Source organism: Netta rufina (assembly GCF_964035555.1).
Source record: "Netta rufina genome assembly, chromosome: 2".
NCBI lineage: Eukaryota > Metazoa > Chordata > Aves > Anseriformes > Anatidae > Netta > Netta rufina.
The window spans coordinates 24490666-24506441 of NC_140124.1; the positions used below are offsets into that span (position 1 = coordinate 24490666).

The 15776-nt window shown below is 34.5% G+C and overlaps 1 protein-coding gene across 3 annotated transcripts in view; it reads left to right on the forward strand.

Annotated features, from left to right (window-relative positions):
• Nucleotides 1-15776, forward strand: part of AKAP9 (A-kinase anchoring protein 9) — a 109946-nt gene that overhangs the window by 37733 nt on the left and 56437 nt on the right. For all 3 annotated transcript variants that reach the window (XM_084282065.1, XM_084282064.1, XM_084282063.1), the window contains exons 4-14: nucleotides 306-359; nucleotides 763-933; nucleotides 3436-3591; nucleotides 4391-4588; nucleotides 5327-7777; nucleotides 9278-9491; nucleotides 10382-10461; nucleotides 12025-12163; nucleotides 12597-12694; nucleotides 14626-14737; nucleotides 15225-15423. In XM_084282065.1, the coding sequence (XP_084138191.1) occupies nucleotides 306-359; nucleotides 763-933; nucleotides 3436-3591; nucleotides 4391-4588; nucleotides 5327-7777; nucleotides 9278-9491; nucleotides 10382-10461; nucleotides 12025-12163; nucleotides 12597-12694; nucleotides 14626-14737; nucleotides 15225-15423 (3872 nt within the window). The remainder of the gene's footprint in view (nucleotides 1-305; nucleotides 360-762; nucleotides 934-3435; nucleotides 3592-4390; nucleotides 4589-5326; nucleotides 7778-9277; nucleotides 9492-10381; nucleotides 10462-12024; nucleotides 12164-12596; nucleotides 12695-14625; nucleotides 14738-15224; nucleotides 15424-15776) is intronic.

Sequence of the window (15776 nt, forward strand, 5' to 3'; positions counted from 1 at the left end):
GTAAAGCTTTGCATTGACCTTTAGATCTGAATTCCTTTGTTTTCTCCAGATGATTACATTTCTAATACGTTTTTTGGTTTTAGACAATAATATCTATTTTTGTAATTTGTGGGGTTTATCTGTTACCTGTGCAGAGTTAGACGCAGTTTATTTTCTAAAATGCTATTTTGTATTTCAAATTAAATAATTTTTTGTGGCGTAAGAATTTATGTGTGTCTGCAGGAATCAAAGATTTCAAACAAATCAAAAATAGAAATCAAGGTTTATTTCAAATAATAATGTACTTAGAAATTGTCTTTATACAGGTAAATGGTTGCAGTTTTGTGACAAGAACAGCTATACCTGCAGACTTAATCAGGGTACAGTATTGCAAATTGAATTGTAATACTAATAATGAATACTAAAAACCTCAAACAATTTGTTCAAACAAAAGCTGTGCTGTTGACTAATACTTTGTTTTGCATGCTGTGCTCTGTATCTGCATTGCTTGATATATAAATGCAGTTTAAAGATAAAATAAAAAACGTCTCACTGCTTGTATTAAGGCTAATATTATAAGGCAAGACTTGCAGAAATGCTTTATGTCAGTGTTTTTAAGGTGTGAATTATACTAACAAAAGAGGTTACCATGGTAATAAGATCCTCAATACTGTATTATATGTTAATGTTCTAAGGTGGCATTTGATACAGAATTTGATATTTGAGTTTACTTATCTTGATAAAGCATAAGAATGGCATGTTAAGGAACTTGGATTGATTTAGGAAGAAGAATTTGGAGTTGGAGAGCTTTGTTCAGAACATGGAATGCAACACTCTGAGATGCAACTAGAGGTGATGGTGAATGAATTGGCTGGGAAACAACAAGAGATTGAAGAACTAAACAGAGAGCTAGAAGAAATGAGGGCAGCATATGGTACAGAAGGATTGCAACAGGTATAATTACCTTATGTTGCTTTCTACTTACTACTTGGTTACATGCAAAAATGCAGAGTATCACCTGAAAGAGTTCACCTTTAATTACAGTTGTTCAGAATGCAGTTAGCATGTTATATGGAATTATATGTAATTTCTTTTAATCACATACCACGCGCTCTGTTTCTTTGAATGGCATTTCCATCATGTGTCCTTTTTCTATATTTTGTGAGTAAAGTTTCAGTGTTCTTTTCAGTGACTTTCTTCATATCAGGAATGGAGAGATGATTTTCTTCGAGAAAAGTCGTAATTCTTCTTTATTTGTGCAAAGACTGCATTTCTTTTATACCTTCTTGTTCCTCAAAGATCTAAAAAATATCAGGTTTTACTTCTTAAGGAATGATATTACTAAGTTGGGCCTCAAACCAGAAAGGTATCTGTATACCTAAAATTCACTGATATTTCACGGTCTGAAATACAAGGCAACTGAGCCAGGATTGTAATTTGGGATTATAATAATTAGGGATTACAGCAAAATATTTCTTAATTTAGAAATATCATTCAAATATAAAGTTAGGTTGTAAAGAATATTAAATACTACCAGTTTGAGCAAGCACTACATCTCACTTGTCTCTTTCTTTTAATTTGGGTACACGCCATGTCACTGTATGCTTTTCTTTGTTTTGCAAAGAGCTATAGAATATGAAAATTGTTTTAAAATTCAGTTATTTTCACCTTCATTGTTACTGCACAGTTATAATTCTTTGCTTTTTCCATTTGTACTTTATCTGTGAAAATGGATGTTATGTTTTCCACTACCAGTGATCTGCAAGTGGTTGCCTTGGAGGTTGCCTTGGAGGGAGATGGTTTATCATTGCTTTGTCTGGTGTTGCACTTTAAGACAAGTTTATCTTCTAATTGCTGTGACTTATGTCCATTGTGCTAAACATAATAGTCATATCATAATAAAGAACATAATATCATTTTATTTTCAAGCAGTTGTGACTACTGTTTAAAGTGAAAATGTTTACATTTTTAAGTGACTATGATTAATATTTTAAAAATAAATCAAAATCTATTAAAACATGCTGCAGTACAGTAATACTTAAAATACATTTTAGCTGCAGCATATTCTTTATGATAATGGTACAGTGCATATTATCTCATCTGAGGAATGCATACAGCTTATTTTTCACAAGAAAAAAGAATTGTAAAAAACGGGATACAGCAGATTTGTTGTGTGTGGTAGTTCTGCCTGTTTGTTAAAGAAAAAGGTTGAGTAAAAAAGTTGAGAAGTAACACAGAAGTGTGTAGATTTGAACAGATAAATTTACTCAATCTCGTTGAACAAACGCAAAAGGAAAAATATGACACAAGTATCTGATCTGTTCCTTATTTTCTTTGTTATAACAAGCATCTAGTATTTCCACTAGATCCATATTTTGACACAAAAATGTTCTGAACAGAACTTTCTAAAGTAAGTTTTAAAGCTCTGAAAAGAGCTTTAAAGAATTTCCTCAAATTCTTTGCCCAGGTTGGCGTGTTTAAGGGCCTCTTGTTTTTTGTGTCCCACTGAATAATGTCCCTATCCTCTAAATCAGTAGTCTTTTTCTGAAAGCACTATAATTTTACTTCAGTAATCAGCATGTAACCTGGAGAAAGTTCTTTTTGAGAGCATAGTAAACAAAAAAGTTACAGAAGGTGACTGATGGTTTTAGAAATTTCCGATGTGTAGAGATGAAGCATGTACTAGCTTTGAATGAGTTCAAATCAACAAAGTGACTTTAAAGTGAATAACATACCGATTTTATGTATTTGCACATGCATGTGGACCCAATTAGTATTATAGGATTTCTGGCTAATGTTATCTTACACAAAAAAAAAAAAAAACCTGCAAAGAAAATTTTTTCTGTCCTTTTATCGTTTTTTTATTGTCATAAATTATAGAAGATGAACCTATGAAATACACTGCATCAGTTTTGCAGCCTGAGCTGATTTTTCATGTAGTTATTAATAAGGTTTGCAATGTAAGTTACCACATAGTGTCTATTATATACCTTTAATATAATCAATGCAATTTATTGCACTTTGTGACAGGTGATGTAATTTGCATTTATTGTGTGAAAAATGTGTGGACAAGGATAGTTGGACAAAATTGCTAATGCTTTATAATTGGGTATCCTGATTTCTATTATGATGGTATGGTTTACATGGCCACACTCTTTAAAAGCAAATTCTATATTTAATTAAGTAATTAATCTTCTTAAAAGTTCCAATTTTTTTGTCCTTTTTTTTTTTTCGATAAGTATATTTATGGAGAACCTGTACACTGTTGTATGAAGACAAAAAATGTCACTGAAATGCTTACAAATAAGAGTTAGTGAAAGTGAATTTTCCAGTATGTCTGTTCATCTTTTTAAGAGATGCTAGGGAACATATATTCCTGTTTAACTAGAACAAGTTAGTATTTTTTCTGTCTGTGGCTTTGATGTATATTAATCGTTTAAATTTTATTTTTTGTAGCTGCAAGAATTTGAAGCTGCTATCAAAAAAAGAGATGATATTATCACTCAGCTCACTACTAACCTACAGCAAGCACGGAAAGAAAAGGATGAAACTATGAGGGAGTTTTTGGAGCTTACAGAACAAAGCCAAAAACTGCAAATTCAGTTTCAGCATGTAAGTTACAGCACTAACAATGCTTATTTGGGTTTGAAAACTCATGTCGCTTTGGAGGGTCTATAAATAGTTGCTTCCTGAAGAAATAAAGAATTTTATGCTTTTGCATTTTTTAAGAGTTGGTCCCTTGGTATAGGGACCTGTATATTATCTGCAGTCAATTTAACAGTCCTACAGTTATCATTATAGTTGCTGGTTTATTGTACTAATTCACTATAAAACAATAGAGATTAGTCTGTTTTCTTTCCTAATGTGTAGTGATAGCTGCTGATAAATACTGGATGATGGTAATTATCTTAGGGGGAAAAACACTCATGTAATTACAGTTCTCAAAACTTTGGGCTGAAATCCAGTTACCTTTCCAATCAAAACAGCGAGCCATCAGTTTGCTGGGCCACCATTTCACACTTCAGCCCTGTGTTTTTGGATAAAATCTGCCTCTTGTGGTGTTCTTGATTACCTAGATAATTAATTAAAATTGGATTGGGAACCAGTAATTACAACTAGTTCATATTACTATCTAGAGATTTTTCTGAGACACTGTTGTACTGTACTAGCTCACCATAAAACAATTTAATTTTTTTTAAATATTTTTTGTTTAGTGGTCTTCCAACAAAACAGCAATATTTCAGTTCCTCCTGAAAGAAGTTATAAAATTTTGTAATTGTTTGTGCTTGTGAAGTGGAACATAAAATTGAAGACCATAGCTGTCTCTTTCTGTAGTGCAAGCCGTTTCTGAAACACTTGATACATTTTTGTTGTTGTTTTTCTTTTGTTTGTTTTGTTTTTAACACGCAAGTTACAGGCAAGTGAAGCCCTAAGGAACACCAGCCATAGTTGCACAGCTGCTGATTTATTGCAAGCCAAGCAACAGATACTTTCACATCAGCAACAGCTAGAAGAACAAGAATGTCTGCTGAAGAATTACCAGAAGAAGAATGAAGAATTTCAAGTGCAGATTGCACATCTTCATGACAAAATCAAAACGTATGAAATGGTATGTTCCTTATTAGAAAAGATCTCTTTTGTTATTGTTTCTTTTTATGATTTTGTAGCTCCTTTGAAATATACGGCTCAGATCATGGATTATGAGTGTGCTACATGTAATGCATACAGAATTTTTAAATGTGTGTAAGAACATGTCTGTTGACTAACAAATAATATGCATATAATTTAGAGCTGAGTTGCCTATTTCAATATTGTTCATAATTTTTTTAAAATTGCAGAAATATTTTCAATTGATGAAACTATACTGAGAATTAGAATGTCTTTATAAAGTGGTATCATTTTATTAGAAAAAAAAAATAACCTGCTTGAACAATCTTTTCTGTCCTGAGGAAAGAATTTCTTCATGTACATTGTGTATTGTCCATAATGGTAGACTTCTTAGAAGTAGCTTAAAATAATAATAATAATAATAAAGTCATTAAAAGTGACAAAAGACAAAGTTTTCAGCAGATGGTGCCAAATATCTTCTGAAATATCAGAGCACAACTAGAAAAAAAGGAAATAATTTTTGTTTTGATTTTTTCTCTCCTTTGGAGGGCAATGGGGAGAAGTCATATATCCCAAATGTGCAGAAAACCTCCAAAAGAGGGCAAGAAATAACTTACTTAGTTTTTATAAATGATCATTATCCTATGAAAGGCATTGTGTTTAAATAGCTAAGTGTATAAATGTTCTAATATGTTCAGGAAATGAACTGAAAATAAAAATGTTTTTGCTTATTTTTAAGGAAAAGCACAAAAGCGAGGGAGAAGATATGAGTAGGCTACAAGAAAAAGAAGCATTAGTTGAAGAGCTGGAAGCAAAACTTGGAGAAGAAGAAAAAAAATCATTTCAGCTTAAGGAAAAATTATCAGATGTCAGTAAATTACATGAAGAATTAAAAGAACAGATTTCACTAAAGAATCAGGAGATAAGTAATATGAGAGTTGAACTTACCACCTACAAACAGAAAGAAAGACAGTGTTCTGATGAAATAAAACAATTAATGGGAACTGTAGAAGAACTGCAGAAACGATGCTATAAAGACAGCCAGACTGAGGCTGACATTGTGCAAAGAATGGAATTGGAAACACAAAGGAGACTGGCACAACTTCAGGCTGAACTAGATGAAATGCATGGCCAGCAGATTGTCCAAATGAAGCAAGAATTAATTAAGCAACATGCAATGGAAATTGAACAGCGTCTTTCACAACAAAAAGTAGAATTGGAGAAAACTTCAAGTCTGTGTTTGAATGATAATATTAATAAAGATCAAATGCATTTAATGAATATTAAAATTAATGAATTGAATGTGAAGTTGCAAGATGCTGATAATGAAAGGGAAAAAATAAAACAAGAATTGTCACAACAGATGGAAGTAATTTCAGCAGAGAAGTCTCTTCAACAGACTAAAATTGACGATCTTTTCCAAGAACTGAACTTTTCAAGAGAGCAGGTTCAAAGAGCCAAACAAACTATAATGGATATGGAATCTAGGTTGAATGAAGCTGAAAAATACCAGTTTGTGATTGAAGATCTAAAAACTCAGCTGGCTTCTGCCTCTGAATTTAGGAAGGAATTGGAATTAAAACATGATGCAGAAGTCACAAATTACAAAATAAAACTTGAAATGCTTGAACGGGAGAAGGATGCAGTTTTAGACAGGATGGCAGAGTCTCAAGAAGCAGAATTAGAGAGACTGAGGACAAAGCTTCTGTTTAGTCATGAAGAGGAACTTACCAGACTTAAAGAAGACTTGCAAAAAGAGCACATGGTAAACATGGAAAGCCTTAAAGATAACTTGAATATGCACCATAAACAGCAGTTAGATGGTATACAAAAAGAAATGAGTCAAAAGATAGAAGTCATGCAGCTTGAAAAGGACAACTTAATTACAAAGCAAAACCAGTTGATATTAGAGATTTCAAAATTAAAAGATTTACAGCAGTCTATTGTAAATTCTAAATCTGAAGAAATGACCCTTCAAATTCATGAGTTGCAGAAGGAAATTGAAGTGCTTAGGCAGGAAGAAAAAGAAAAAGGTACTCTTGAGCAAGAAATTCAAGAGCTGCAGCTTAAAACTGAATTGATGCAGAAACAGATGAGGGAGACAGAAGATAGCCTTCAAAACAAATGTTCAGAACTTGAAACACAAAATAGCCTTCTTCAGGGGGAAAACAAAACTCTGGAAGAGAAATTAAAAAACATGTTGGTAATCTCTGAAGCAAATAACATTGTTAATGACAGTATTAGTTCTAAGTCAGAAAATTTGGATGTGCAAAACAGAATAGAAAACCTGATTGCTGAAAATGAGCAACTCAAAAAACAGAACAGTCAACTCCAGGAGGATACTGAAAGGCAGAAGAGTGCATTTTTGTCTACTGAGAAAGAACTTGAAGCTAATTATAAAAAGCTGCAGAAAGAGTGTGCAAGCCTTCTGAAGGCAAAAACTGAGTTAGAAGAGAACAAGACTAAGCAGGAAGCTGAATATAAAGTCAAACTCAAAGCTTTGAGCGAAGAACTTCAGCACTTGCAAAGCAATAAACCACTTGTATTTAAAACTAGAACTGCTGGTTTTGAAGGGAGTAAAGAAAAGGTGTCCAGGGTAGACACACTTGAGGCTGGAGAAGTTGTTGAGAAAGATGCAACAGAACTTATGGAAAAGCTTGAGGTTACCCAACGTGAGAAACTGGAATTATCCCTGAGACTTTCTGATCTTTCAGAACAGTTAAAGTCAAAGCACAGTGAAATTTGTTGTTTAAATGAAAAAGTTAAATCCTTAAAAGATGAGAAAGAACAAGTTCTAGCAAAATGTAAAGAACTAGAAGTTAGAATTAGCCATGCTCAGAGAGGAAGTATTAGTAGTACTAGACCTAAAACAAAATGCTTTAAAGGAAAAGCTGTAAAGACTGCTCCTCCAGCATCTGAGAATAGAAGTAAAACATCTGGTCCCAGCAATGAAGTCAATGAAGGAACAAATGTAGGAGAAAATCTGGGTTCAGGTAAAGATGCCAGTCATCAGGTAACAAAAGGAAAGGAAATTCAGCAAATGTTGAAACCAGAACAGCCACCTCTTGTAGAACATTTGCATGAGATGCCAGACAGGCTGCACGATGAAACATCGTTAATATCCAGTGAAAATACACAGAGTGAAAATAATAATCTTCAGCAGCAAGTGAATACATTAAAATCAGAACAGGTATGTTACATAAAATTGCAGCCTACAAAAATTTCTAGGAGCTTGCCCTTGGAGATTTGTCTCATATTTTTCCTTTTAGCTGCTTGAAAGTGCATTTGTATTGTGATGGGTTTGTGGCATAAAGTAGCCAATGGTTGGAAGTGATTGCATGAATGACCAGACCTTCTAACCATAGTCAACATGTATAAGGATGCTGATTTTCAGTGAAAGAAATACTCTTCGTTTACACTTAATTAAATCAACAATAACAACAACAAAAAAGTAAGGAGAAGATATCTAGGGCACTTCATCTTTTGGTATAACATACAGTTTAATTTCTTGAGATGAAAACTTATGCAGGACACATTGTTTCATCTGGAATTAGCTTTTCAGTACTGTAAATTCTCAGGTAAACAGTATAAGGAGAGAATGAGACTCTTGACTTCTTCAGTCATCTTTTACCAAACTCGTGAAATACTAATATTCCACTATCAAAGTTTTTGTGTATGTGTGGTTATCACTTTTTGGATGTGAGTGTAAGAAGAGATATGGATTTCTAAAGGACACGGGAAGAAGGTCTTAACTGATCGGAAGTTTGTTATTCAGTTAAGTCAAAGTACTCTGGTCCTCAGTCAGCTGAGAATTCAACAAATATAAGGCCACGTTTTCTGTGATATCTGTTTTTAATCTTCAAGCACTGGTAGTCAGTCTTGCTGAAGCAGTTTAAGTTATTTGGAAATTTGTTTCCCAAGGCAATTAGCATCACCAGTATCCATAATAGCAGAAGCTATTTTTCAGAAACTCAAGGCTTCTTTTGAGTCACAAAATAATGTAATTTGGAAGAGACATCTGGAGGTTATCTGGTCCAAACCCTACTCAAAGCAGGGTCTACTTAGTTCAGTTATTTCTTTAATTGTTTTGTTTGTTTGTTTTGTTTTTTAAATCTGCCCATGTTCGCAGATAGATTGAGAAAATTCTGGTCTATTTGATGTGTATGCTATTTAAGATGCCTCTCTTCAGTGAAGTTTCATTGGAAATCAGTAAGCAGACAGTGTCCTCTTTGACACCTATCCACACCTGCAAATAAGGTGCCTCACAAGACAAAAATAGTTTGCAAATGTGGTTTGCTGTAATGACTCCATAGAACATAATCTGCACTGAAATGATCTGAAGCATTCAAATTCCCAACCATATGGTAACTATGAGGATGTGTGTTCTCAATATTAAGTGCAATGTTTAAAGGTCATTTTGTTTGCAGCTGTTTTTCCCAAGGCAGAAACTGAAGAATATTGTGTTTTGTCATTTAGTTTGTTTATTTCATTTTAAGTTAAAGAAGTGTCTTACTATTTTGTTATGATTCAAGTTTTTAAAATGTGTATATTTAAACTTTTATTTAACGTATAACATATATGCAGCATTCCATTCAACATATTAAGTATTAATTCCTGAAATTCACAGAGACCGGACATTTCTTGTTTTCTTGTTTCTTACTCTTTGTAAAATGTCTTGTTTTATTCAAAGACTGATTTACAGCTACAGATGGAAGCACAGCGCATTTGCCTGTCCCTGGTTTATTCAGCTCATGTAGATCAAGTTCGTGAGTACCTGAAAGCAGAAAAAGAGAGTGCACTTTGCAGTCTTAAAGAGGAGCTTGTACATAGTCATCTACAAGAGATGAATGATCTTAAAAAAATGCATCAGCTGGAGCTGCAGGCCTTAAAAATTCAGCAAGCAGGTAACTTGACCAAAATTACAGGAGAAAAGCTCTTGGTATGAAAAATAGTATCTTTAATAGAAAAAAAGCACTGAAATAGGAAAAAAAAAAAAAAAAAAAAGCATCTGGGGAGAAGTGTATGGAGCTGTACAACAAATTATTTTTATAGTATATTTTGAAGTGGTTTTGTGCCAAATTATTTCCCTATTATAAGTAGTCTATTGGTTACTTAAAAATTAAAATGTGTGTGTTGCACACACATTTATATACATAGCACACACGTTTAAATACATAGCGAGAGAGAGAAAAGGAATGGAAAGTATTGCAGCTCACGTTTTGCTGTATAGCTCATAATTAGTATTAGGTCAATTAATTCCAAAGAACTGTATGATAGATTCATCTATCAGTTTGTATTCCTTACTGAAATATTAAACAAATGCATTAACAAAATATTTTTTAGCTTCTTTCATTCAATTTCTGCTTTGGCTTCCTGCCCACATTAAGTAAGCTTCTTTGATACTACTTTGAGGAGTATTGTTCTTTGCACTTCTGCCTCAGTCAGCTTTTATGTTATCTCATTGCTTTTCCATCAGTACATTTTCTGTCACTCCATGATTTGCCCTTATGTGACATTTTTGGCATAATAACTTCTTTGCCCTACAGTATATTTAAGTAAAGTTTGATCTTTCTAGAGCTCACTGATACATGAAGCCATTTCTTATCCCTTATTCCTGTTGAACATGCAGTTTTACTCTAATAATTGAATCTAGCTCTGTGATGGAACAAGAAGAGGGAACAAAAAACTATGCATTTCTAAGAGGAGGCAGTCTCACTGACACAGGGAATTAGGCCTTTGAAAAATTGTTGTGTATCAAGTATTTAAAAATAATATCAATAATTTGTGTTCGTAGATGATGAAGTCACATCTACTCAGAAACTTATAGAAAAGCTGAATGAAGCTGTAACTGTGGAATGTTCTAGGCTCACACAGGTAAGACTTAACAAAAAGCTTTTTTTTATGGAACTTCTGTAAGTGAAGAATTATGTGTATGGTGAGTCATGTTTTTCTGCATCTTTAACCTGCTGTAGCAGAAGCTGCTTTGTGCATCATCTTCAACATGTTTTCTTTGCCTTGATCCCTAGATACAGACTGATCTTCTAAAATAAGGTTGCAATTGTTTATGCTTTTTTTTCTAAACTATTTCATGTCCTTGTCTCTTAATGTCTCTTTTTGTTTTATTTTATATTATCTGCTCATTCTGACATATATTTGCCTTTGGAAAAAAGTTTTGGGCTGTACGTTTTTTGACTAAGTAGCTGTCAAACATCACACATTAACACAAAGGACATCACCCTCTCATAGCAACAATAAGACATTTCTTAGCTGCAAAGTCTTTCAAAGTCTTCAAGTGTTTTAGGAGTCCATCAAAATTGCTGTCTATAGTGTTTTCAGTAGATAAACATTATGATCAAAAATTGAAGATTATTTTTAGTTTGTATTCTAATATCAGCCACTAATGACACTATTTTGCCTTATATTTTTTGAAGACTACTTAATACATTTATTTCTGGATAATTTAAGCTATATGTTTAAGCTATAAACACTGTATGCCACAATTTTCTAATCTTTAATGCATTCAGTTGTTGGGTTTGGTGGGATTTCTTTCTTTGCTGGAATATTTTCAACACCTTTTTTGAAAAGTGGATACTAGAATTACTGAAATTATTCTACTTGAGCAGGACTTAATGACAGCTCACAGAAAGTAGCAGGTGGATGAAATTCTTTAAAATTATTTCAGAGCTAGGAAGAATGCTGCCAAACTATATGATTCAATATTGAACTTTTGGAAAAATTACGGTTTTATTTTTTAAGTTGAATTTAGTGTCTTCTGATTCCAAAATGCTTCAATAAAGAATCCCACTGTTTGGCTTGGGCAGGCCAAGTTTCTCTTCAAATATTATATGTCTTCTGAAAAGCAAATACGTAAATCTTCTGTTCACCTACTCTTTGTAAACATTGTGGCTATTTTGCTGACCACATAGAAACAACAAATGTGAGGCATTCTTTTTATGATTTGCTTGCATTTTTCTGCTGCCATCCCATTTACTGAATATTTAATGACAAGATGAATGGTAAGCTCTGAAAAGATAAAAAAATTTCTGCCATAGGGAATCCTTTTTCCAAGTAAAACTGCAGTTAACCAGAAAGAAACAATTTATAATTACAAAATTTACAAGCAAGAAACATTCACAATGTAAATTTGCTTTCAGCACTGATAAAGGAAGCCTTACTATGCAAGATTTTAATACTTAAAAGCATGAATTTAAATGGCTGTGCCAAAATATACATACTCATGTCTTAGCTGGAATGTCTTTTCATGCATGTTTCTTCTAACAGGAGTTTTAAAGGTTGTCTAGGAACATCTTATGCCATCATTTTTACAGAAGATAATATAAAATAATAATTTCCTGTCACCATTTTTCTCTGTGAATTATCACTGCTACATTAATAAACAATTCTTCACTTTTTGCCTTTGCTTCATTCATTTTGCAGGATTTGTGTGATAACTGGAATGAACAGTCTTCAACTGGTATAGAATCTGATCATAGGGAACAAGATATTTTCCATAGACCTGCTGATGAAAAAGAAAAGCTGAATGTAGAATTACCAAGACATAGAGGTCATGCTCACGGTAATGGCTTTCTACTATCATAGTGGTTTAAAAATAATAAAATAAAATAAAATAAAGATTTCAAGTATTTTAGACTGACAATTATACCATTAGTCATTCAGGTGCTATTTCATGTGCTTAAATAGCAGCTTTATAGATTTCTCACTTTTCTGAATAACTTTTCTTGTATTTTCTTGTGCTGTTTTCATTACAGTGAAAATTGTTGAAAAAAATGATTATTTTTTTCTTCTTCTGTAGAAGAAGCTAGCAGACATACCAAAAAAAATCAACACTATATAAAAGTGTGTTCTAAAACTTGGAGGTGCTATCACTATGTGATGCTTATTGAATATGTCTTCAGTGAAGAACTTGTGAACAATACATTGTATTAAAATTTATGCTTGAATGTTCAAATTCAACTTTTTTTAATTTCCTGATGATCTATGTAATTTAGCTTTGCAAGAACATATGGAAGCACTTCTGCACAAGATAATGGAAGAATACAGTAGGCTGACAGCACTTCAAACACAGTTGATGAAGGATTGTAAACAGGTAAACTTTTTATGATGTTAGAGTGTATAGGCCTTTGAGTTGTCTCTCTTGCATGAATTCCTCCTGGATCAGGGAAAGAATGTATTTGAAATTGCATTTATGCATCCTGGTTAAGTGGCATAGCAGTGCTATGGTTAGATAAAATGGAGTAGGCTGCTGTCTATGTGACAGAAATGTAGAATGGCTGAGGTTGAAAAGCACCTCTGGAGATTGTCTGTTCCGATCCCTACACAAAGCAGATGTAGCCAGACTAGGCTGCCTAAGACTTAAGTTTTGGGGTTTTGAGTTGTCTCCAAGGATGGAGGCTATGCAGCCTCATTGGGCAACCTTCTCTTCTCCAGGCTACCCAGCTCTCTAAGACTTTCCTTGTAAGACAATTGCATCAAGCCTCACTTCCTCATGAGATTTTTTTTATTTTATTTTTTTTTTTGCTCCTACTCACCTCGTTTGTGGCTGGACTCACTCCATCTCTCATACTCGATAGCAGAGCACTGGGCCCAGCTTTCCAGATGTGTCTCACAAGCTGAGTAAAGAGAAAGGATCGCTTCCCTCATCCTGATGACAACTCTCTAATGCAGTCCAAGGGGCTGTTGGACTTTGTTGCAATGGAACATTGCTGGCTTCTGTCCAACTTCCTATTCACCAAGGCCCCCTAGTCCCTTGTTTCAAAGCCACTTTCTAGCTGGTCGTTCCCCTGCATGTTCCTGGTGCAGGGGGATTATTCCTCTCCAGGCACAGGACCTGGCATTTCTCTCTACTGAAATTTATGAGGCTCCTCTCTGTTCATGTCTCTCTCTAGCCTGTTGAGGTCTCACTGAATGGCAGCACAAACATCTGGTGTACCAACCACTCCTCACAATGTATTTTGATGTATTAAATAAGGTACTCTAACTAGTTACATCTAAAGATTTTTGTAGGTAACATGTATTGATGGACATACGTGTTAAAATATGTATTATAGAATCCTAGAATCACTCAGGTCCAACCTTCAACAGAGTACTAAAGTCCACCACTATGGACTAACTGTGCTACTAAGTTCTAAATCTACACATTTCTTGAAGACCTCTGGGGATGGTGACTCAACCACTTCCTGGGCAGCCTGTTCCAGTGCCACACAACCCTTTCAGCAAAAAAAATTCTCCAAACATCCAACCTAGGCCTGCCCTCTGATGCAACGTAAGGCCTTTTCCCCTTGTTTTATCTCTTGGTGCTTAGGAGAAGAGACCGATCCCTACCTCACCTCCTTTAAGATAATTGTCAGCTGTGCTAAGGTCTCCCCTGAGCCTCCTCTTCTCCAGACTAAACAAACCCAGTTCCCTCAGCCCCTCCTCACAGGACTTGTGTTCCAGGCTCTTCAGCAGCTTCGTAGCCCTTCTCTGGACATGATCCAGGGCCTCGATGTCCTTCTTGTACTGAGGGGCCCAAAACTGAACATGGCACTCAAGATGCGGCCTCCCAAAGCTGAGTACAGGGGGATGATCATCTCCCTGGTCCTGCTGGCTACGCTGTTCCTGATACAAATCAGGATGCCGTTGGCTTTCTTGGCCACCTGAGCACACGGCTGGTTCATATTCAGCCAGCTGTCAACCGATTCCCCCAGATCCTTTTCCACTGGGCAGCTTTCTGGCCACTCTTCCCCCAGCCTGTAGCATTGCATGCAGTTGTTGTGCCCCAAGTGCACAACAGTGTGTGCGTGTGTCTGGAACCAGAATTACGGCCTAACATTTTATATCCAGGGAGAAGAGTTTGAGATTAATAGTGGACATTCTAGACAGGCTGATCAACTAGTTATATTGTATTTATATTGAAATGTATTTATTAGGCCAGTTACATTCTTTCATGTATTAGCCACCAATCTTTCTTATATATTTATAAAAAAGGTTATCTTTATGCAAGTTGCTGTCCTTTTTATTTATTTGATTATTTCTTAGGTCAAAGAACCATGGTTATCATCTTCGGAACCTGAGAGAAGGAAAGAAGAGGAACCTAACCATCTGGAAACACGAAAGGAATGTCTGCAGTCCCCTTCACAGGGTCTAATGGGTAAAAAGATGCATATACTGTTTTTAATGTATTTAATGTTTTAATATTTTTAATTCAAAAGAGGGGTAGGGCAGGGGCAGAGAAAGTCAGAGAAAGAACAACTTTAAAATTTAACTGACTCATAATTTACAGCAACTTGAAGCACTTAAGAGATTTTTGCAGATTTTACATAAGTATAATTTTCTTTAATCTCTAGAATATATTGGAACTGCATTCTGTTAAGCAGCTTTGGTTTGGTCTTTACCAGTTTTCCACTGGTAAGAGTTTTGATACCCTTATCAAATAATGGAAGTTTTATTTAGTTTTGTAAAATGGAAGACTGAGTTAGTTATTGTGACAAACTAATTGATATGGTATGAGGAGAAATTTTTAACTGCTGCAATTCTTCAGTTTCATCACTTCTAATAGTTTGTGAGGGGGGTGAATTTATACTATTGTAATTTAAGTATTTTCCCTCCTTTTCTCTATTCAAATAACCTATGTGTAGATCCTAAAATTCATGAGTACTGTTCGAAGGAGATGGAGAACATGAAAACACAACTTGAAGAACAACATACTCAAGAAGTGGAGTACCTCAGGTCCTATTTCCAACAACAGCTGAAAGAAAGTGAAGAGAGGTACACAACAGAGATTGTTCATTTGCAGGATAAGCTTCGGAGTGCTGGGGTATCCTCTGACTACACGAGGTATTAATCAGTCCTTTAATGCTTATAATGTTTTACTGCATTCAAACAGAAGTGTTCCAAATAACTGTTCATGTAAAGCTATGTGTTTTACTTTAAAATGTGTGAAATTCTTTATAAACACATCGCTCTCATTCTGTTATTCTTTCAAAAGATGTTGAATGCTACCAAGAAACGACAAACATTTCAAACAAGGTAGTGCAGCATTTAGAACTATGAAATGTTGTCAAACATGTAGTTTTTATAGGTAATAAAGGAAGGTATGTTAGTTGGAATAATGTGGAAATGTCCCTTCACGTACATGAGCTTTTCAGACATAATTTCAAATCCAACTCATCCAACCGCCACCCACCTTG